The 24,327-nt window shown below is 48.5% G+C and overlaps 1 protein-coding gene across 44 annotated transcripts in view; it reads left to right on the plus strand.

Moving 5' to 3' along the window:
- DYSF (dysferlin) overlaps positions 1–24,327 on the plus strand; it is a 217,533-nt gene that overhangs the window by 4,283 nt on the left and 188,923 nt on the right. For 20 of the 44 annotated variants that reach the window (XM_072766888.1, XM_072766886.1, XM_072766894.1 and 17 more), the window contains exons 1-3: positions 5,520–5,669; positions 21,526–21,581; positions 22,510–22,601. In XM_072766888.1, the coding sequence (XP_072622989.1) occupies positions 5,579–5,669; positions 21,526–21,581; positions 22,510–22,601 (239 nt within the window). In that variant the 5' untranslated portion in view covers positions 5,520–5,578. Of the gene's footprint in view, positions 1–5,518; positions 5,670–21,292; positions 21,400–21,525; positions 21,582–22,509; positions 22,602–24,327 lie in introns of those variants that run through there. The other 24 variants (XM_025994580.2, XM_072766912.1, XM_025994577.2 and 21 more) reach the window with 4 other exon arrangements.

Here is a 24,327-nt window from a genome sequence, read left to right on the forward strand (position 1 = left end):
GTGAGTGGCCATCCCTTCTGCCTCAAGGGACCCTGGTCCTGTCTCCTCTGATTGCCTCTCCTGAATGGCCCCTTCTGAGCTGAGACATTTGTCCACCTGCCTGCTGTCTGGCTGTGGCCATCACCACGGGGCTAGTCTTTCTGGGAACAAATATCCCTTTGGTGACTCCTCAAGGCCACAGACCTTCTCAGGCCCTCTTCCCAGGCCAAACTCATTCTCTGTCTCTGCTACCTGTATGCCAATCTCTTCCCCAAATTGGTTCATTAGGATGAAATGTTAACCAGAAGAGGGCTACCACCCCTTGTACACCTACTGTGTACCAGCTACCATGCTGGAAGGACTATTGTTCAGTTCAATCCTCATAACAGCTCTGTGACATATTCACTTGATTTCACAGAAGTGGAAACAGACTCTGAGAGGTCAAGTCGCATGCTTCAGGTCACACAGCTAGAAAAGGGTGGACTGGGATGGAAGCCCAGGACTGTCTGATTCTTCCCAGTACGGGATGGTTCTTCCCAGGAGGTCACATAATCATGGCCATAGCCAGAGCCACTACTGCCTGTGCATTCTACACCTGAGGTGGACACGTAGGTGGCCCTTCAATCCAAGGGCCCATGGGTCCAATCCAAGGGGCCTACATGTCCAAGGGCCCATGGATACACAGACTCTTCAATGAATGTGAAGGGAAAGGGCAGAAGGATGAGTTGGACCATCCAGACTCTTGGAAGTGTTAGGGCTTTGGTACGTGTGCCCTAAGGGAATCCTGTAAACTCAACAGGCAGATTGTTTATCCCAAGGTTGATGTCACTGAGCAGAGGTGCAAGGTTTGTTTGCTTCCTGGTCACCCCACATCAGGCCTTGGTTAAAACAGAGACTGAGCCAGAGGAAACCAGCTGGCCCAACTCTAGCAGCAAGAAGAGGCTGTGTAAGAAGCGCTTCTTCTCTGATTGGCAGGAAGGTAGGACCCCTAATAGGTGACAGAAGAGGGGAGGGATCAGAAACTCACATGCTAAAAAAAAAAAAAAAAAAAAAAAACAAAACTCACATGCTGATGGGAGCCTGGTGGGTGGTGTAGTAAGATGAAGCTGGAGGGAAAAGCACATGCATATTGGGTGAGTTGTGGCAAGTGGGGTGATCTGAGAGTGCATGCCCTGGTCCACAGGGGCCATCCAGAGCCAGATAATCAGTGGCAGGCAGAGAATTTGGGCCCATGTGCCAGCTACTCAGATTTATTTTCAAGAGCAGCTATAAATCCAGACTCGTGTGAGAAATCTCATAACGTTTAATTACAGTATTATTTTGTTATAAAACACTGTGCTGCTTAAAGACAATAAGTCTGTAGGCTGGAGGCATCCCCAGGGGACACCAAAGACATCTGAAGCGGTGTTTCTTTAGGTCTTGGAGACTTTAGTCCCGGGCTCTTGGGACAATAGAGAGCCAATCTCCTCTCACTTGGGATTCTCAGCGAGCACCTGTCTGTGACTACACCGATGGGGCAATGGGGCAAATCGAGGAGTGCACTAGTCCCTTCCCCTTTACCTTTATCAGCCCTGAAATGTTGTTGCAGTTAATATGACATCTTAAATAAAGACTGGGCTTGCTATGCGACCTCAGCTTCCAAACACGTCTCCCCATCCCCTTACAACCTCCTGGTGGCTCCTAAGCTGGCCCTACCACCTTCAGAGGGGTACTGGAGTAGTTCAGGGTGCAGAGTAGCTGCCCTTACCTGCAGTGTTAAGTGGGATGCAGACCTGGCTGTCAGTGAGCTCTCACTAAACCATGCTGTGAACATGAGGGTCTCTCACTCACATAACAGTTGATGTGTAGGCAGTCCTACCCAGTAAGGGTCGGACCCATAGGCTGTGGGTCCTCCTGTTTTGCTGCTCTATTATCCCCAGGGATCTCCTTGACAACATGGTTGGTGATGGCTCACCATTACCACCTGTACTGCGGCATGGGCAGGCATGCCACTTCCCTTTAAGGGTACAACCAGTTACATACATCCCTTCTGCTCATCACTTGGTATCATGGCCATATCTAGCCCTGAGGGAGGCTGGGAAATGTTCTCTTTCTATTTGGGTGGCCATGTGTCCAGGCAAAACTATGCACAATCTCTGTGGAAGAAGGTGAGAACATATAAGGAGGGGGATGAGTTGAGGTCCCAGCACACCGTCCATGAGAACTGCATTCCTGATATGGGGAGGAAACCCACTTTAGGACTAGACTACACTAGAATGTCTCCAAGGGAAGAGTCAGCTGTCTCATCAGGAAGAAGTGAACAGCAGCCAGGCTGGGAAGCTGGAGGTTGTGATGGGAAAGAGGTGTCAGGAAGTGTCCAGGGCTCAGGCCACCAGCTGCTGATTTTCTGGTTTATGGAACAGGCTTGTTGAGCCTCTGTTCCTTGGACACAAGCTAAATGTTTGTACAAGTCCCTTGGAATATTCCTCTGGAAATATTAGATATGCCCCCTATAGATTTCCTGTGTTGCCTCTGATGGATTAGAGCAGGAGGACGTGGCAGGGTGTGGAGGGCTGCGGGAAAGGAGCATAGCCTAGAGTCACTGTGATAGTGAAAAAACAAACAAACAAAAAAACCCGATCCCAGATCATCACATCCAAAATTCCCCCAGGGGGCAGTACTGCCCTCCTGGAGAACCACTAGCTTAGCCTCATCACAGGATGGAAGGGCCACTAAGGAGCCAAGTTCACGGTCCACACCACCAACCCCAGGCCAGCCCTTATTGTGCACAGGAAATGCCTGGCCCACTGAAACAGCCTGGGCCATTGACTCCGCCATCTAGCTAGACCTCAAACAGGTGATCGCACAGATGGTTGGTTATTCCTTACAGTTGTAGTGAGTGCCAAGAAGGAAAAGTATGGCTGTCAGGTTGTTTGCTAGAGGGACCCAATCTAGACCAGGATGTCAGAGACGGCTTCCCTAGGGAAGCCATACGAATGCTGAGGCCTAAGGATGAATGGGAGTGGCCCTGAAAAGAGAGAGGGGAAGGCATTTGTGCGTAGAGGGGACAACAGAGCTCCAAGCTGGGAGACAGCTCAGCATATTCCTGAAACTGAGAAACCACTGAAGCTGCAACTCAGGGAGTGAGGGGGTGGAGTGGCCTTTCCAGGTGGGTGGATGTAAGGGATTTGGGCGTGATTCCAAGAACAAGGGAGACCTTTGAGGCCCGATCATATGTTTTAAGATTGCCTGGCCCCAGTATGGATAATGGACCAGAAGTCACCAGCCAGGAGGCCCCTGCGTGGCCCAGGCAAGAGAAGGTAGTGGAGGAAATGCCTCAGTGGAGACATTTGGATGCTATGGGTACATGGATGCTACCAAAGTCATGGATGTCAGCAAGGAAGATTTAAGCCTCAAGTAGGTAAAATCTTGTCTCAAATAGACTTTAATAGTATAGTCTCTTTTTTTTAAGATTTTATTTATATATTCATGAGAGACACAGAGAGAAAGAGAGGCAGAGACACAGGCAGAGGGAAAAGCAGGCTCCATGCAGGGAACCTGACGTGGGACTCGATCCCAGGACTCCAGGATCACACACTGGGCCAAAGGCAGGCACTAAACCGCTGAGCCACCCAGGGATCCCCAATAGTAAATAGTCTTAAAGTGGTCCTCACTCCTAATACATGACCCCTTAGAAAGACCTCCTGTCGAGTACTAGGCTCCGGCAAGATCCAGAGACATAATGGGCTCTGGGCACATACAGCATACAGCCCCGCAGTCATCTTGCACCCAGGCAGACCGTTTTTCCCTCTGGTCTGCTGTCATTGGTGTCTGCTCCATCCTAGAGCTCGTGAGCAATTGGATCCACATACTTCCTTATTCTCAAGAACCAAGAGAGGGAGTTGGGCTTGTCCATTCACAGAGTATAAGCCCAGCCCTCCTGGAGAAAGACTCAGGACATTTGCCTTTCACTACAGCAATAGCTATTGCCAGGAGATGGCTTCTGATAGAACAGGATCTACCTGGAGCCGGGGCTGGGGGTCATACCTGAACAGCTGGGTTCTGCTAAGAGGGAGGAGGGAGGTCTGAATGCTGGAGAGGAAGCAAGTGTCCACCTCCTTATGAGGGTGGGTGGGGTCGCCCAGGCAGAGTGGGAAAGTCAGGAGAACAAGGTCCCCCGACAGCTAGAAAAGGCACAACCTTTAAGGTTGGCAAGAAGACAGCCTCAGACTTGTCATTGAGGCAGTGAGGGGGGTAGGATCTCATGCCCATGTGGCCAGCTGGTCATTCACAAACATGGGAGAAAAGGCAAAGGATTTGGGCACAGATGCTGATGGGGGTTAGGAGGCTGGGAGCCTGGGGAAGTTCTCTACTCAGCAAATAGGAAGCAAACGGAGAGTGAGGATGGCAGTAGCGTGTTATAAGTTTGGGGAGAGAAAAGTATGAAATGGTGGTTTCTAAAGAGATTGTGGAAAGATTGCTTGCTGGGCAGCAGGAAGGGTCCACTTGAATCAAGGGTCATGAATATCAAGTGTGACAGGTGGTTAGCTGGGCGGTTCTCCAACACCTTCAGTAGTTAGAGTGGCATGGGCAGAGTTGGATTTCACCACGTTGTGGTTTAGCCACATGAAAATGCTGGATCCTCTAAATAAGGGAGGGGACAGCCAGCTGAGGGGCTCTGCAGCAGAATGATGACTAGTCACTACATTCAGGCTAAGGGCTAGTGGCCTGCCCGGGTGCTGGATGCTGGAGGGTAGGGGTGCAGAGAGATGAGACGCCAGGGCTCCTGTGGTCCAGAGGTCCATCAGCTGGAAAGGAGCCCGACGGAACAGGGAAAACGTGCTCAGGGCTGTCACCACTCAAGGCTCCCGCCTAACGCAATCCTCCTCCCGGTGGGGGCGCGGGGCCCGGAGGCTGCCGTCGGGCCGTGGCCGGGGACCGGGTGAGTGGCGGGTGGCTCTGTGCTCCAGGGACCGCTAGAGAAGCCGGGAGGCGGGTTCGCGAGGCTCGGGCGGGGGTCTTTCCGGGGCGGCGGCGGGGCACCGAGGGCGCGGGTCCTGGGGCGGGCGGCGCGAGGCCCGGGCTCAGGGTGCAGCGTGTCGCGCCGCCGCTCCGGACACGCGTCCGCGCTCGCTCCAGCGGGGAGGGGGGGGGGTGTCCGCAGACACTACGCCCCCTCCTCCCGCCTCGGCTCCTTCCTCCTGCGCCCCAGGCTCCCGGCGCCCCCGGAGTGCGGGCCTGGGCAGGGCGCAGGGGGTGCGCGCGGGTGCGCTCCGGGCGCCCAGCGTCGGCGGCCTGGCCCGGCTGTGCGCCCCGCCCCCGCGGCCCACGCGGTCCCCGCCCCGGGCCCCCACCCGCCCCCCAGCCGCAGGGCGGGTCGCGGCCGAGGCGGGCAGAGGGGTGGGGTGGAGGGAGGGTCCGCCCAGCGGGTGTCCAGTGTCCTCCCCGCGGCCTCGGCCGGGCGCGGGGACTCGGCGGCAGCGCGGCGAAGGCGACAGCCGCCCTGTGGCACGGGTGCGCGGAGCCGGGCGCTCGCTCGCCGGGGCCTGGGCCCTGCGCCCTCGCCCCCGCCCCCGCCGCCGCCCGCGCCGCGCCCCCGCGCGCCCGCCGCGGCCGCACCATGCTGTGCTGCCTGCTGGTGAGGGCCAGCAACCTCCCCGGCGGGAAGAAGGACCGGCGCAGTGACCCGGTGGCCAGCCTGACTTTCCGAGGTGAGAGCCCCGGCGGCCGCGCCCGCGCCCGGGCCACCCGACTCGGCGCGCACGGCCGCGGCTCGGCGCTGACCCCAGCCCAGGGCGCGGCGAGAGGCCTCGGCCCTGCGGGGAGGGCGAGGACGACCAAGCCCAGCCTCGTACGTAGCCCAGCGCTCTGAAATTTTGGAGAACTGAAAGGGCCAGAGCCTGTCAACAGTCAGGACTTCTCAAGACCCGCACGGAGAGTTAATAAAGTTCGAGCGCTTACGGGGCAGTGGGAGAGGGGTGGGGAAAGAGGTGGGTGCGGGATGGAGGAACCAGGGTCACTTAAAACTGGGCGTGTGGATGGTGTGTTTTTGAAACTGTGTCTTGATTTCATTCATTCGCCCATCTTTATTGAACACTGGCCTCTTCAATCAGCCACGTGTCAAAGAGCCTGCTCGCCCACGTGAGGTTCTTAGGCAACAGAGGGTCTCTCTCTGGAGCAACAAAGGAGTCGCAGCTCTCCTCACCGGGCACCCTTAACCCATCTTCCTTAAGGCAGACATTCCCATGGGAGGAGGTGTCTCAGAAGGAGCAGATGGAAGAGGAAGGATGTGTTGAGATTAAGAGAAGGAGCAATGGCTGAGTCAGGATCCCAGTTCAGCAAAGAAAAATACATAAGGAGAGGAGAAGGGGTTTCTCTTTTACCAGGAGGTGTATCCTGTGGTTTTTGTGGAATTAAAAAATATGTGCATCACAAAAGATGGTCAAAAGAAGAGGGAAAAGTGGCTGGTGTTTTCAGGAGATTGGAAAACAGTGAGGGCACCAGGGGGCTCTTTTGCTCTGATCCACATTCTCCATCTGGTCCCCAAGCGCCCCAGAATAATAATGACCATAGATGGTAGGCACAATTCGGCAAGGTGAAAACGACTTGCTTTTATTCTTTGTAAGGGGACAATTTACATTTTATTCCTCTTTGGAAAAGCGTGAGTCAAAATATTTTAGAACACGGTGCTCTTTTCGTTAACTGGTGACATTCCTGGGTACCTACAAAGAAATGCCACTTGGCAGCAAGGTCGCTAGCTTATCTGCCTAAACCATTCCCCTATAGATACTGTGGGCTCATCCCCAGCGGGAAGAGAAGTTCTGTAAAGATCTTGAGGCCAGGGGCCTACAGCAGCCCAGATCTCTTGGATGCTTTAGGATCTGTTCACATCTCTCTTTCCCTGGTTCTGGAACAGTCTTGTTGTGGCTCCTAATCTCTCCATTCTGCAGATAAAGAAATGGAAACTCGGGGAAGTTATATGTGTACTTGGTCACTGCCTGGAGTGGGCAGTGCCCATGAGTCAGGAAGGTGACCAGATATGTTGAAGCCCCCCTTGACGTCGTCCTGGCCCAGGTGCCCCATTCAGCTGCTCTCCTCTAGGTGTCTGCCGTCCTCATCCTTTATTACTTATTTGCATTGATAAGGTCCTAGCAAAACTGACACACAATAGAATGTAACATCTCCAACTATTCCAAGCCTATTGTTTTTTCACAGCCATGCAGCGATGCCACCTTCTCCAGGAAGGCCCCTGAGATTCCCCTGGCATTCATTAGTCTCTTCTCTCTAGGCGTACAACACTTTGCTAGGTCTGCCAGAGCACTCGCTGCAGCCAGCCTGTGCTCTGTGCTCCAAGCCACCCTTAGATGCCGTGACTCCTTGGGAGCAGCAGCCTGTCCTATTCATCAGCTGTCTGGCTGAGCACAAGTAGGTGCTCTGTAGGGTTTGTGTGCTTTCTGGCCCCGGCTCTGGCTGTCCTTAGGATGTGCCTGGGAGCCTCATGCAGTCTGGGCTGATGGTCCTTATACTTTCCTGTCCCTGAGAATCTTCTGGAGAGTATACTTCTTGAAATACAGATTTTTGGCTTCTGATCCAAGAGGTCTAAGTGACCTGAGACTCAGCACTTAACATCCACTTGATGCAGAGCGTTTTGGAACCACACCTTGAGAGAAATTGATGTGAGAGGGGGTGAAATGTGAAATTAATGTCATTCCTTCCCCCACTCCCACCCCAGAGGCTATCCATGCTGCAGTTTGGGGCCCAGTGGATGCTTAGGGAGAGAGGCCATTAGAATCAAACTCAGAGTTTACATATCTTTTAGGCTGGGGCGCTCATCAGAATCACGTGGAGAGCTTTAAAAAAGACCACTACCAACCTTCTTATCCTCTCCTCTCTTGAATCTCTGGAGGAGGGGGCCGGATAGAGGTGTTTCTAAACATTCTCCAACGTTTCAGATGTGTAGTCAGGGGTCAGAAGTCTTGAGCCCGATCCCCTCATGGTACAGGGGGTGCTGTGGCCTGCTTGCAGAGAAACCAGCCTGCGCTGTGTGCTTGGCTCCCACTTACAGCCCCAAATGCATGGGCCCAGCTGGCCCCACTTCCCCTGCTCTTGTTCCCAGGGCATTCCAGGCTGCGATGTAATTTCAGGACCCGCCTCCCAAAATAGACTGTGAGCTCTGCAAGGCTGGACTCTGAGGGCACTTTCGGGTTTCCTTCAAGTGTTCAGGGTGGAGCCTATTAATGAATACTTATCATTCATTTGTTCTTGTATTAATTAAATAATTAGTTAACTAAAACTCTTATGAGTACCTGGGCTCTGGCAGATAGTTTCGACTGATTCTCTGTGTACATGAGCGGCTTCATTTCCTGTAGCATTTAATGATCTGTACCTCTCCTCTGTCCTGCCCATTTTCTACCAGCTAATGTGATTATTTATGTCTTTCCAAATCCACTGACCAAATATTTGTTGAGCACCTACTATGTGCCAGATACCGTTCAAAGTGCTGGGGATATATCTAAGAGCAAAACGAGGTCCCTCTTCCCTTGGAGCTCAGACATCTTATTTCCTTGAGGGTATGATCTCCTGTGACCTGGCTTGGTGAATATCTACCCTGCTTCACCAGCTAGAAACTGGAGTCATGACTGCTCCTTCCCTTCCCTCATCCTCTCAGGGCCTCTCTTCCTCCCTCTGCCTCTTTAGTTGGCCCTCCCTCTTCCCTTCCTCTGCTCCCTTCTGTCTTTTGGTGGTGGTGGTGGGGGCTCTAGGCTCCCACCAGGAACCTGGGGGCATCTTATAGAACCCTCTGTATGTGGAAACACTCCTGAGGGGCAGATGTGACTCTCCTGTATAGGGAAGGTGGGCTCAAGGCACTGAACTCTCTGTTTCTGGCTTTTTACACATTAAAAGTGACTTTAGGGGCACCTGGGTGGCTCAGTCGGTTGAGCATCTGCCTTTGGCTCAGGTCATGATCTCTGGGTCCTGGGATTGGGCCCCGAGTCATGCTTCCTGCTCAACAGGGGAGCCTACTTCTACCCTTTCCATCTGCTGCTCTCTCTGCTTGTGTCTCTGTCAAATAAATAAATACAATCTTAAAAAAAAATAAAAGTGACTTTAAAGCATTCAAAATAACATTCTACTTTCCGTGAACTCAATATGTACTCAATGTGGAAAAGGATCTGTTACAGAAAGGTATGATGCAAAAGTCAAGACTGGCCCCAAATCCTGGTACTTTGAATTAACTTGGTACTTAAGATATATTTCCTCAAAGATTCTTTTATCCTCTTTTTCAAAAAAGCAATTTCAGTTGTGAAATATAACACCCGAGTGAAGTCCATACAGTATAAATGTATGCTTCACTGCACTGGCTCTCAGCTGGGGGTGATTTTGTGCCTCAGGGGACATTTGTCAACATCTGGAGACATTTTGGGTTGTTGCCTCTGGGTGAGATGGGGGTAGGGGGTGCTACTGGCATCTAGTGGGCAGGGGCCAGAGGTGCTGCTAAACACCTACAGGGTACAGGGCCTCCCCACGACAGCCACAAAAAAGAATCATCCAACCTCAAATGTTAATAGTGCCAAGGGCGAGACACCCAGCTTTATTTTATTTTATTTTATTATTATTTTTAAAGATTTTATTTATTCATGAGAGACACAGAGAGAGAGAGAGGCAGAGACACGGGCAGAGGGAGAAGCAGGTTCCACGCAGGGAGCCGGACGTGGGACTTGATCCGGGGTCTCCAGGATCACACCCTGGGCTGAAGGCAGGTGCTAAACTGCTGAGTCACCCGGGCTGCCCAACCCCCAGCTTTAATGAGTAATGAAGAGGGGGTATCCATGTATATTACCAGGACAAGGAATAGAACCTTACTTGTCTCATTCCTCCATCAGAAGTCCCAGACTCCCTGCCTTCCTCTGTAGAGATAATCCCATCCCAGATATCTTTTTTAAAATGTTTGAATATTTACATTTTCACTCAACAATAAACCAGGAGCATCTTTCTATGTCAGGAAAGATTCTTTTACACACCTTTTAAAATGTCTGCATAGTATTTTATTGTATGGCTGCACCCTAATTCAATGAATCAATCCCTTATTGACGTATGTTTAAGTGATATTAAGTCTTTTTTATTTATATCCAGTGCTCAAGTTATACTGTCACTGTGAGAAATATCCTGGTGATTAAATCTTTGTCCACATATTTAATTATTTCCTTTGGGTAAATACTGGAAGTAGCATTACATCTAATATGCAGGTTATAGATGTATATAAGGATTTGCTGCATTTCCCAAATTGCTTTTCGGAAAATCTCTACCAGCTTTACCCTCTCACTAACTGAGTAAGAAGGTTTATTTTCCTATAATCCTGCTAACACTAAACATTACCATGTTTAACAATCTTCTTTAACCATTTCTTAGGTTCACATAGTATTTGTGACATTTCAGTGTTATTACCTACTTGCATTTATTTTTTTTACTTTTTCATTTGCCCAGTTTTTTGGAGGGAAGGTATCTTTTTTCTTAATTAGCTGTAAAGTGCTCTTTACATATTAAGGATGTTAACATTTTGTCATAGATATTTCAAATATGTTCCCCAGTTCAAATTGGCCTTTTGAGTTCAAAGACTACCCTTCTCAGAGTACATTCCATCACAGCCAGTTGATCCAGCTACCACCACCCCTTCCTGGCTAGCAGTTTCCTGGAAAGGGTGGTTTCAGTTAAGATTCAGAAAGATGGATATGAGGGTGAGTTCCTGAGGGTGAGAAGAGCAGGACTCTGCAGGGAGTGGTGGGGGGAGTGACAGCTGCCCAGTTCTTGAGGTGTGCAGGCTTGAATCAGGCATGGATGGTGGGCCAATGTCAGAGTTACCAGAGTCTACCTCTCCTTTTTGTTGGAGGTTGTCTGTACTGAGAAGTACAGCTGACCTTCCTTCAGCAGAAGCCAGAGCCATCTTTTCTCCTTTCAGTTGCCATTGCCTTTTGGTTTTATGCTGATACTTCAAATTTTTGTCTGATGGATATCCTAAAGAAGTGTCAACAGAATCCCCCAAACAGAGCGAATCCTTAGTACCTGTTTGTGGAATAGTCCAGGCTGCCTGCAGGATCTTAAGGTGCCATGCGGCTTCTGACAGTAGGTGTTGTCTCCTGCCTCATGGGCGGAAACAGCCTGTCTCTCTCTCTGGGAGTCCAGAGCACCCCATACCCTCTCCTGTCTGCTCCGTCTCTAAGTGAATGGCACCACCAGCATGCCTACATCCCTGTCAGAACCTGAGACATGTTCTGCTCTTCACCCTTCTCCCTTCCCCACCTGGGTGCTGGTCAGCGTGCCCCAGACCCACAACCTCTGTCCTCACTATCTCCACTTGGATTTTTTTTTAAGACTTTACTTATTTATTTAACACACATACACTGAGGGAGAGAGCACAAGCAGGTGAAGCAGCAGGCAGAGGAAGAGGGAGAAGCAGGCTCCCACTGAGCAGGGAGCCCGATGCAGGGCTTGATCCCAGGACCCTGGGATTATGACCTGAGCCAAAGGCAGATGCTTAACTGACCTAGCCACTCAGGCGCCCCTCACACCTGGACTTAAAAAAAATGTGACACATAACAGAAAATTTACCATCTTAATCATCTTTAAGTGTACACTTCAGTGGTATTGAGAACATTCATATTATCATGTAACCATCACCACCATCCATCCCCAGAACTCTTTCATTGTTCCCAACTGAAATCTCTACCCATTAAATAATAACTCCCCGTGTCCCTGGTAACTAACTGCTTTCACTTAGTATAATGTCCTCGAGTTTATCCATGATGTAGCATGGTCAGAATCTCCTTCATATTCAAGGGCTGAATCCTATTCTCTTGTATGTATAACTCACATTTTTCTTGTCCATTTATCTGTCAGTGGACATTTGGGTTGCTTACACATTTTAGCTGCTGTGAGTAATGCTGCTGTGCACATGGGGGTACAAATATCTGAGACCTCCTGAACTTTTATGAGAGTTTGTGACTGTCAATGTCTTTATTCCTACCACCCTCCGGCAAGGGTCCTGGGATCTTGAGTTTCTCTTTCTCTCTGTGTAGCCTCAGGACCTCCCCCACCCCCACAAGGCCTAGATCTAGCTTGGTCCCTACCATAGAGTAGCTGGACTTCTTACATGGTCACTCAGGGCTTCTAAAGCCATGAAAGCAGAAACCACAGGTCCTACTTTGAACCACAGGGCCAGCTCAGATCAGTGTGGAGGTGTACCAGCTAAGTGTGTGAATGTTAGGGATGCCTGGGTGGCTCAGTGGTTGCACATCTGCCTTCGGCTCAGGTCATGATCGAGGGTCCCTGGTATCAAGTCCTGCATCAGGATTCCTGCAGGGAGCCTGCTTCTCCCTCTGCCTATGTCTCTGCCCCTCTCTCTCTGTTTCTCATGAATACATAAAATCTTGAAAGAAAGAAAGAAAGAAAGAAAGAAAGAAAGAAAGAAAGAAAGAAAGAAAGAAAGAGAAGGAAAAAAAATATGTGAATGTTAGGAAGCTGGCTCACTGGGGCCATCTTTGGAGACTACTATACCAGAGACTACTACTGAAGACTACTATTCCCTACATTTTCAGCTCCAAGAAGCAGGGACCACTTCCTTCTCCATTTGGCCAGGATAACAGTATGGCTGTGGTGACTGCAACCCCTTTAATTAGTCCTGTTCCCAACACAGTGCCAGGCACATAACAGGTATCGGTAAATATCTACCCATCTTTGTTGCCAATCATTCCCCTACATGGGAGTCAGTGTCCCCCATGAATTAGGAACAGCAACTGACTCTTAGTGTTGAGATGTTTCACTTTTTTTGTGCTTAAAAAAGATTTTCTTATTCTGATAAAATATATATAATGCATCCTTTACCATTTAAACATTTTTAGATATACAGCTCAGTGGCATTAAGCACATCCACACTGTTGTGCATCTATCACTGCTGTTCATTCCCAGAACTTTTTCATCATCCCAGCCTGAAACTTCATGCCCATTCACAGTCATGCCATACTGTTTCTTCAACAGTACCTGCCCGTTCCTCCTCCCCTCAGCCCCTGGAAACCTCTAGTCTACTTTCTGTCTCTGTGAATTTGATTATTCTGGGTACCTCATGTAAGTGCTAGCATATAATGTTGTCCTTTTGTGTCTGCCTTATTTCATTTAGCGTGCTGTGAATTTTCAAGATTCTTTTTTTTTTTTTTTTTTTAATTTTTTTTTTAATTTTTATTTATTTATGATAGTCACAGAGAGATAGAGAGAGAGAGGCAGAGGGAGAAGCAGGCTCCATGCACCGGGAGCCCGACGCGGGATTCGATCCCGGGTCTCCAGGATCGCGCCCTGGGCCAAAGGCAGGCGCCAAACCGCTGCGCCACCCAGGGATCCCAATTTTCAAGATTCTTTTATGTCATAGCATGTGTCAGGAGTTTCCTTCCTCTTTAAGGCTGAGCCACATCTCATTGTTTGTATATCCCGCACATTTTATTTATCCATCCATCTGTTGATGGGCATGTGGACCTTGGTGCTTTTGAGGTGTGTTGGGAAATAAATCAGCATCCCTCAGCTTTTCTTTGAACCCTCCTTTGACTGGCATAAAAACCTGCCAAATTACAGACTGAGTGCACCCTCAGTGAAAACCCCTGCTTCCGAGTGTGTCTTCTCTATGATCCCACCAGCCCCAAAGACTTCCATCATCATTAGTGTCACTGTCTGCTTCCCATGACCTTATAATTGTGTTGTGGGGAAGAGAGGCTACTGGGGGATTGCCAACTGGCTCTGCCAGAGGTCAGAGGGCTCCCTTCCATGCTGTAACCCCTGTGGGTGTCCAAGGCCCTGGGGCTAACATCTTGGGCTCCTCAAAGAAGCCTGTCCCCACAAGATGGGCCTGGAGGTATGAGTGAGGCCTGGGGCCCAGACTGCTGGAGAGACAATACCCTGGTCACTGACAAGTAAACCTCACCAGGTGGTGAGCAGAAAGTAATGATGTGGCTCCTCACATGATGCTATGACTATGTCAGACTCTAGGGTGGCAGGAGATTTGGGGCTCCCACCAGGGGAGACTGCTTAGCCAGGTGGCCCCAGGTGCCAGATGGGGCAGGATTGGGCTGTCTTCTTACCTTTGCTCTGCTCCTGTCTCTGAGGCCCCTCTCCCAACCTCTTCCCATAGCCATGGTCTTTATCAGAGCTGGCCCCTGGTGAGGGACTAGGACCAGATGGTGTGCTACATCATTCTTGTCACACCCCTTGGCTCTCAACAATGAAGGGCCAAGAGGGTCATTTCTTTGTTCTTCAGTTCTTCTCTGACAATCTTCATTTTAAGCATTATTTTCAAAACTTTTGGATTGTTATTCACAAGAAACATATTTAATATCAAGACATAGTACACACATATAAATATGTATATGAAAATATAACCCAACTTTTCAACTAATAGTAATTTTGCAGTGAAAGATGTACTCTGATATTTTCTTCTCTGTTCTGTCATTAAAAAGACATATTAGTTATGTCACTCAGTTGATGTCATGGCCTGTGAATGGGTCCCAGTGAGCAGTTTGAAAAACACTACCATCCATCAATAAGAGACTCTGGTCTGGGATAGAATCAGGGTGGGCAGGCCTGGGGAAACAAGTGAAGCATTTCCATGGGGACAAACTCTTCTATCTACGGTAAGTTCATTCTTCTTCGCTGAGTCATTCAGTCTGGAGGAACACCACCAGAGGCTATAGCATAATTCTCATGAGGCCTGCTGGCCCCTAATTCTGCAGAGCAATCCCGGGAGAGGACATGGTCCTCTGTCTCCATCCCCAGCATGACCTGTGGGCTCTCCTATATATTAAACTCTTGAGTTGGTTAAATTATACACAAAAAGCCACATCTATCAAGGCCAAAATTAATGATCAAGGACAGGACAGATTTAGACCCATGACAAGGAAGGAACTGTTTTCTTGACTGTTTCCTAATTAGCAGGATGCCTTCCCTTCCTTTGGCTTCTGTCAGTCATGTGATGTGCTGGGGTAATGTTTCACTTCTTTCCTGCACCTCTCTGAGGCTATAGCACCTTTCCATTGAAGTGTCCTCCCTGAATGTCACTCAGAGGGTCTCAGAGTTGGTCCTTCTAACCAGACCTAGTGAAATCTCACTGAAGGCCTTTTTAAAAAATATTTTTATTTAAATTCAGTTAATTAACATGCAATGTATTATTGGTTTCAGAGGTAGAGGTCAGTGATGACTCATCAGTCTTATATAATACCCAGTGCTCATTACATCACATGCCCTCCTTTTTTTTTTTTTTTAAAGATTTATTTATTCATTTATGATAGACATAGAGAGAGAGAGAGAGAGAGAGAGGTAGAGACACAGGAGGAGGGAGAAGCAGGTTCCATGCCGGGAGCCCGACGTGGAACTTGATCCCAGGACTCCAGGATCGCGCCCTGGGCCAAAGGCAGGTGCCAAACCACTGAGCCACCTAGGGATCCCCCATCACGTGCCTTCCTTAATGTCCACTACCCGGTTACCTCATCCCTCCACCTCCTTCCCCTCCAGCAACTCTCAGTTTGTTTCCTATGACTAAGGGTCTCTTATGGTCTGTCTTCCTCTCTGATTTCATCTTGTATTCTTTTTTCCTCTCTTCCCCTATAGTCCTCTGTTTTGTTTCTTAAATTCTACATATGAGTGAGATCATATGATAATTGTCTTTTCCTGATTGACTTATTTCACTTAGCATAATACCTTCAAGTTCTATCCACATCATTGCATATGGCAATATTTCCTTTTTTGATGGCTGAGTAATATTCCATTGTATATATACACCACCTCTTCTTTATCCATTCATCTGTCGATTGACATCTGGGCTCTTTTCATAGTTTGGCTATATGTCCACAATAGCTCTGGACATTGCTGCTATAAACACTGGGGTGCAGGTGCCCCTTTGAATCACTATATTTGTGTCTTTGGGGTAAATACCCAGTTCACTGAAGGCCTTTGTTTGCCTCATCTTTAGGAAAGCCAAGAAATGGGAAATGCTTGAAAGATACTTTGCACAGGGCTTGGCACTTGGCTTGTTCAATTAATACGCTCCAAGAGCACCAGGAATGCTTCCAAGTGGTCAACTCAAGAGCAGCTGCAGATGGGATTTTCCACATTACTCTTGTAGGTCATGGGAAGTTGATAGGGCAGAGGAAGTAGACACTTAGACTAAATCTCATATCTCTGCAAAACCCTATGAAGTAAACCTTCTTCTTATTATCCATTTATGACCAAGGGAGATAAGGCCTAGAGAGTTAATAGGCCCTATCTGAGGTCACACAACAGGGAATATTATTTGAGTGACTTCAAAGCTGTGTCTGCACCCACTGCTGGAGACATACTAATGTGGCCCACAAGGATGATTTAGCCAGGCCAGGCCTGGACTAACTTTGAGAAGATAACTTGCCCCTCCCAGAACACCTCCTTCTCACTGTGACTCTTCTTATCCCCTATGTCCACTGATCTACTCCCCTACTGTTAATGCAGTCTGATCGCATTCCTTGGGAAGAGTGGTATCCCCTAGTGATGGAGTGAACCTGGGGATAAGGCATGGTGTCTGTCCTCTGAAGATCATAGTCCAGTTGGGGAGAAAGACAGAGAAACCTATAGTTCTCCTATGTTCTGATATGTGGTCAGCCATCTCTGTCTGGAAGAGTCAGGCGAGGCTTATCAGAGTAAACAACTGAGCTGGGTATTGAAGAATCAGTAGGAGTTCACTAGATGCATCTGAGTGATGCAGGAGGGTGGGGAGGGCAAGTGAAATGAATTAATATTTAATTAGTCTGCTGTGTGCCAGGAACCTCACTCATACTGTCTTGTTTAATTTTCACAAAACCCCATGGAGAGGTATTATTATGATTTTATAGATGAGGAAACAGAGGCTGAGATATTCAATGAATTTCCTGAGAGTTTTTCCAAGTGTGTTACAGGGACTCCTGGGGGAATCCCCAAGACTCTTTGAGGAGGTCAGCAAGGTTGAAACTATTTTCAGAATAACCTGAAGTTCCTATGTGTCTTTTTCACCGTCAATATTTGCACTGATAGTACAACAGTGATGGAAGGTAAAACCGCTGGTATCTTAGTCCTAGTGAAAGCCTTGGTGCAAAATTGTACTCGGCACTGAATTCTTCCCTTTCCTGTATTTGCACTTAAAAAAAGAAAGCTAGATAAGATGAGAAATGTCCTTGATAAAGCATTACAATTATTAATTTTTTTATCTTGATCTTCAAGTACATATATTTGTAATATTTGGAGTGTTGAGATATAAGTATGCATAGAGCACACCTACTCCACACTGAAAAATGATGACTGTTGCAAGAAGAAGCACATGTATGGCTGCTTGAGTTGCAAGCTGAACTAGCCAGTTTGTTTATTTCATGGAATATTGTTTTTACTTGAAAGAATGACTGACAAATTGTGACTGTTCAGATTTGGGCATTTGACTGACATTTTCTTGAAAGTGAAAGCATGAGCTTTTCACCTCAAGCAGACATTTATTATTTGTTGCCAATCACAAAATTTGAGCTTTCTTTTCTCTTTTTTTTTGTTTAAAGATTTTATTTATTTATTCATGAGAGACAGACAGAGAGAGAGAGGCAGAGACACAGGCAGAGGGAGAAGCAGGCTCCTTGCAGGGAGCCCGATGTGGGACTCGATCCCGGGACTCCAGGATCACACCCTGTGCTTAAGGCAGGTGCCAAACTGCTGAGACACCCAGGCATCTCAAATTTGAGCTTTCAAACCAGAATGGGAATCATAGAAAGTTGTATCCTTCAGCTTCCTCATATTTAATGACTTTACTGATGAGATTGATGGTAATACTAATGAATATGATTTTTTTTGCATTACACAATCAAATGTGTCAGTCTTTGGAAGGTCCACATAACACAATGAGCAGAAACTTTCCCGGTAATCAAGGCAAGATATTGCAGAATCATGCAAGATTAAGATATTCATTCAAAGTGCAAGACAGAAACATGGGCTTCAGTGTAACAGAGTACAAAATGTTCATTGACCTGTTTTCAGGAATACTATTTGTTGAGTTTTTGGTGTAGTATCAAAGAAGGATATCCACAGTTATCTGAAGATTTATTAAAATACACCTCTTTTTCCAAATATATGTCTCTCTCTTTTAAAAAATATTTTATTTATTCATGAGACACAGAGAGAGAGGGAGAGGCAGAGACACAGGCAGAGGGAGAAGCAGGCTCCATGCAGGGACCCTGATTTGGGACTCGATCCCTGGACTCCAGGATCACGCTCTGGGCCTGAAGGCAGGTGCTAAACTGCTGAGCCCCTCAGGCATCCCCTTCAACTGTATATCTCATTGGATTTTTCTTCCTAGATGTCAACCAAAACAAGACATCTCAACAGACTGAATGTAGAAGTAGACATGATAATCCAGCCAGGCATTAAAGAGATTTACAAAATATAAACAGTGGCACTTTTCTTTTTCCTTTGTTTTGGAAGTTATAGTTACTTTTCAGAAAAACATGTCACTTATGTTAACATGGATTGGATTTATTACTGTTAATTTAAGATTAGTTACTAAATAAATATTTTTAACTTAAAAAATTATTTGTTTTAAATAGGCTCCACACCCAGTGTGGGGCTTGAACTCATGACCCTGAGATCAAGCCTTAGGCTCTACCCACTGAGGCAGCCTGGGACCCCTAAATAAATATTTTTAAATGCCTCAGTTGTTATTTCTTTTTAAAAAAAAATATTTCTTTTTAAATTTAAATTCAACTTGCCAGCATATAGTGTAACACCCAGTGCTCATCACATCAGGTGCCCTCCTTAATGCCCATCACTCAGTTGCCCCATCACCCTACCCACCTCCCCTTCTGCAAACCTTTGTTTGTTTCCCAGAGTTAGGAGTCTCTCATGGAAAGTCTCCCTCTCTAATTTTTCCCACTCAGTTCCCCTCCTTTCCCTTATAATCCCATTCACTATTTCTTCTACTCCCCGTATGAGTGAAACCATATGTTTGTCCTTCTCTGATTGACTTACTTCACTCAGAATAATACCATCCAGCTCCATCCATATCAAAGCAAATGGTGGGTATTTGTCCTTTCTAATGGCTGAGTAATATTCCATTGTATACATAGACCACAGCTTCTTTATCCATTCATCTTTTGATGGACACTGAGGCTCCTCCCACAGTTTGGCTATTGTGGACATTGCTGCTATAAACATCGGGGTGCCGATGTCCTGGTGTTTCAATACATCAGTATCTTTGGGGTAAATACCCAGTAGTGGAATTGCTGGGTAGTGTAGGATAGCTTTATTTTCAAATTCTTCAGGAACCTCCACAGTTTTCCTGAGTGGCTGTACCAGTTTGCATTCCCATCAAGAGTGCAAGAGGGTTCCCCTTTTTCTGCATCCTCGCCGTCAGTTGTTATTTCTTAATACCACAAAGGTCAATAGATACAAGCCATTCAAATAAAAGCTCTTTAGGATCCTTAGTAAATTTTAAGAGTTCTCTTGTGATCAAAGAGTTTGAGAACCTCTGACCTGAAGTTTCATGGGAAATAAGTGTTCTGTGGTGGTCTGTGTCATTTTGAAGCCCACATTCTTTTTTTTTTTTTTTAAAGATTTTATTTATTTATTTATTCATGAGACACACACACACACACAGAGAGAGAGAGAGAGAGAGAGAGAGAGGCAGAGACACAGGCAGAGGGAGAAGGAGGCTCCATGCAGGGATCCCGATGCAGGACCCGATCCCAGGACTCCAGGATCAGCCCTGAGCTGAAGGCAGGCGCTAAACCACTGAGCCACCCAGGCGTCCCATGAAACCCACATTCTTTTCCTACATCTGTGATTTGCAGCAGGCCATGAGAGGGGATTGGGAGTCCACTCTGCCCCACTTGGGAGAGTTTTATCCAAATCTCCCAAGGGACTCCCTGGAGGCTCAGCAACCATTTTCAACGTAATTGCCTTGGAGTCTACCAAATCCTGCTCGGCCTCTCTCCCTCAGATATCTCTTTCTCCACAATTTTACTTTGCTTTTTCTTTCTCTATTGTTTCTCTCCTCCAAATCTTCCCCCAAACCCTGCTTGCATCCTTGATGCCACTCCGATTTTCTTTTCTTCCTGCTCTGAAACTGGCCAGAAGGAGCTGAGCCTGCAGGTCACTGGGAATGCTTAGCTTCAGAGGAGGACTAGAGGGGTCCCAGGAGATGTTTCCAGAGGCTTTTGGGGCTTTCATGGTCCAGACTCTATAAAAGTAGAGCAGTCTCAAGCCTCTCACTATAAAGTCTTGCACAGGCAGGGTGGAACCAGGTGATCAAATGTAAGTTCTGTATGTGACCACTTTTAATCATCCATTGAACACTGAATCATTTCTGTTCTGATGCTTACTGGAAGTGTTGGACGTATTTGTCCTTTTCTGTGCCTCACATCCACTCCTCCATGCCTAAGGCTCCAGAGGAGGTGCTTCGACTTGCTGTCGTCTGGGGCACTGTGGGTCCCACCTCAGCCCTAACATTGTCTGTTCTTCCTGCCATCTACCCTGAACCATTCTGCATTCCATTGGCCCAGCCATTGCGAGCCTTGGGACAGCCTGCTTCAGACATACCCCTTCAAGGCAAGGGTGGGGGGGGGGCTGTTTTTTTTATTGAGGTAAAATTCACATAACCTAAAATTAATCATTTTAACCATTTAAAAGCACGCGATCTCAATGGTTTTGAGTATATTCACAAGGCTGTGCAATCACCCTCGTTCTAATTCCGGAATATCTCATTACCTCTGAAAGAAACCATTAAGCATTTGCTCCTTATTCTCATCTCCCCTCAGCCACTGGAAACCACTAACCTATTTCCTGTCTCTGCATTTGCCTATTCTGGCTGTTTCACATAAACAGAATCGTACAATATGTGTAGGTAGATGTTTTTAAAATGAAAAATATTTTCCATGCAGATCATTCATTCTCAGCAAATTTACAGTTTAAAACCTTTATTTAGGGATCCTTGGGTGGCGCAGCGGTTTGGCGCCTGTCTTTGGCCCAGGGCGCGATCCTGGAGACCCAGGATCGAATCCCACATCGGGCTCCGGGTGCATGGAGCCTGCTTCTCCCTCTGCCTGTTTCTCTGCCTCTCTCTCTTTCTCTCTCTCTCTCTCTGTGTGACTATCATAAATTAAAAAAAAAAAATTAAAAAAAATAAAACCTTTATTTAGAAAGTCATAACTTCCCAACAATAGAATTTGTTATTATCATGTTATATTATCATAACATATTATCATAACAGTAACAAAATCATTGAGAAGAGGCAGACTGGGTATTTTCCTTTAAAAACATCCTGGGGTTGGGACTGCTGTGTATCAGTCCAGAGCTGAGAGAGCGAAGGCGCATGACTGGCATTGGCCACTCCTTGCAGCCCCGTGGGGTTCTCAGGAATCCCTTGGTTGGGTGAGGTTTCCTCGGGGGGGTGGGGGGGCAAGCGGCAGCAGCGCGGCTCTCAGGAGCTGCCCCGGATTGGGTAGGAGGTGCAGGGCTGGCATTCGTCTCTCCACTCTCCCTTCGTGTCTCTCCTAGGAGTAAAGAAGAGAACCAAAGTCATCAAGAACAGCGTGAACCCCGTGTGGAATGAGGTATGCAAAATTTCCATTCTCCCTCCTTTTCATCTGCTGTCACTGTCTCTGCAGTGACAAGTCAGGAGCTTGAGACTGAGGTGGCTTTCTCAGAGGTATGTCAAGGAGGGGAGGGGCGGCTGGTCCCGCATGTCAACTAAATCTGCCTGGTGCTAGGAACCCGGGAGGACAGTTGGTGGCCTGGCCTGCCAGGTAAATAGAAGCATCTCCTCTGATGTGGGTGTGGCATGGGGAGGAGTGAGATGTCTTTGGTTTCTATTGCTCCCAGCTCTTGTCAGCCAGGTACAACTAGCAGCTGGGTCATTTAGGGGCTCTCTGGCCTGCCTTGGCTCCCTTATCCAGGCGGTTCTTCCTGCCCAAAGCCCACCTCCTCCTCTCAGTCCTCCCTGATTAACCAGGAGCTCAACTAGCTCCTTGCATATGACCCCCTGGTGGTCCTTTGGATGCCTTGTGGATAGGGCTGGGATTCACAGGGTACCTTTGGTCTGAGGAGAGATTTAGGGCCTCTGGACAGGCATACCTAGTGTGGCACTAATCCATACTGCATGCCACAGGCCTGGCTTCCGCATGAGCACATTGATCTTGGTCCCCGAGGACCTTGTAGAGTCACCAGCCACACACACCATTGCCTCCACCTCTGCACTGTGCTCCTGGCCTGGCTTCCTGGTCATTGGTGGAATTGAGTTTGGGGAAGGAGGCCATAGGAGCCTGAGTTCCTTCTCTTTTCTGCTCCCTTCAGCTTTTGCTGTCTCTTCTGAAGCTCTGGAATTCTCATTTATTCATGTATTCATTCATTTGCTCATTCATTCATCCACCCACTGTCATTGTTCATGGATGGCTGTTCAGTGCCCTGGATGGACCAGGGTGAACCAGATACAGTTTCTTCTCCTAAGGGGCCACCCATTGTTTTGTTCTCTTTTTCTTCCAGGGCTTTGAGTGGGACCTCAAGGGCATCCCCTTGGACCAGAGCTCCGAGCTTCATGTGGTGGTCAAAGACCATGAGACAATGGGGAGGAACAGGTGAGGTGGGCAAGGGGCACTCTGTGGCCTGAAGGCACAGGGGGGTTCGTGGTGGACACCGGCTCCAGAACCTGGGCCCTGGAGCGCTGGTGTTTCAACTCAGCGTGTATTGAAGATGTGTCTCTTGTGGGCCTAGTGGTAGATGCCCGGGAGGGGGCATGCCTGTAGCCTCAAGAACTCAGTATGGCTAAATCTGAGAGCTGTCTAGGCTGCAGGGAAGGGAGATGGGCTGGAATCAGATGTGCACGTGTTTGCACGACAGCCTGCGTCCTAGGGAGCAGGGAGGAGAAGGATCCCCACGTCCAGCTGCAGCCCAGGGGAGCCTGGGTGCGGCCACCTCTCCCCACCCGGTCAGGCTGCTGAGGGCAGCAGTGCACTCCAGGGCGGCCTGGCATAACAAAACTGCAGCTAGCAGGGAGCTCTTGAGGAAGCCTTCATGGAAGAGGAAGGACTGGAGGTGAGAGTTGGGGTTTAGAAGTCGGAAGGTATTAAAGGTTTGCAGTGGCTGTATACTTCCCTCTGGCCGACTTTTCTCTTGTTTAATGTATGGACTGTGGAGGGTTCCAGGCAGGGGCAGTAGAGGAGCAAAGCTTGGGGGTGGTGGTGGCGGAGAAAGCAGGCTCTTTAAAGGTCGGCAGTGGGTCCTGTCTCCTGTCATTGAACTGGGGGCCTTGCATGTGCCCGGGGTAGTGTGGGGGCGGGGGGCGGGACCAGCCAAGCTTGCAGCTTGATGGTGCTGCTCACTGTGGGGTCAAGTCATCTGGGAAAACTGCCTGTGAGGCCCCGTGGCCTTGTGGCCTTGAACGTGAGGGCAGGGTTCAGCATCCCTGCTGGGCATGGCTGGGTAGGGCTGTGTTAGGTGCCAGCAGGGAGGGGGGATTCCTGCTCTTGGTGTTATGTACTGAGGCATGGGCTTGCTGTTTTGTGATCTACTCATAGGGGTGCCTTTGTCTGGGAATTGGGTCAGTCAGTATCTGAGGCCCAGAAGGCCTGGCTGTGTTACCCTGTGGTGGGAGAGAAGAGTGAGGGAGGAAGGGAAGAGTCAGAGGCCTAAGGGAGGCTAACGAGGGTCTCAGGCTGCAAAGCACCTGGAAAGTTTGGAATCTTCAAAAGCTTGGAAGAAAAATCCAACTGCCAGGGTCTCTCTGTGACTGTCCTGGTCATGGGTGCAGGACATGGTATGTGTGAGGAGAGTGGGGGTACTTTTACCGGGACCTCCGCACAGGGGGCAGGGACTGGGATCCATTCACACTAATCGATCCCAACACAGACATTTTCTGGGAAAAAAAGGCAGCCTCTAATAAGCATGGACGGTGGATCTGCAGGTGAAAGAGGGAGGGACGCTGGGTGCCGGACAGTCTTGGAAGGCTTTCTGGAGGAGGGCCACACAGACTGACTCCAGTGTTTTGGAGGATGAGGAAGGGAGGGCATTCCAGCATTAGGGTGTGGTGGGCCAAGGCCCACAGGCCAAGGCCTCACAGTTGGGGCTCGGTCACACGACACATGCAGCCCAGTGAGAAGGGAGCCGTGGGGCCAGATTGGGAGGGCTTCTCTGATATCAGCCTGAGGATAATAATAGCAAAACCACAACAGCTGATGTTGCCTAGTGTCTGGCCCTTTGCTGAGTCTTTATAATGTAAGATCTTTTTAAATCAGCTGGGTACTGCTGTTACGGTTGTCATCGTATGGAAGGACACTGTGGCTCTGAGAGATGGGGTTTTTTTCT

The sequence above is a fragment of the Vulpes vulpes genome, chromosome 8, assembly GCF_048418805.1.
Source record: "Vulpes vulpes isolate BD-2025 chromosome 8, VulVul3, whole genome shotgun sequence".
Taxonomy (NCBI): Eukaryota; Metazoa; Chordata; class Mammalia; order Carnivora; family Canidae; genus Vulpes; species Vulpes vulpes.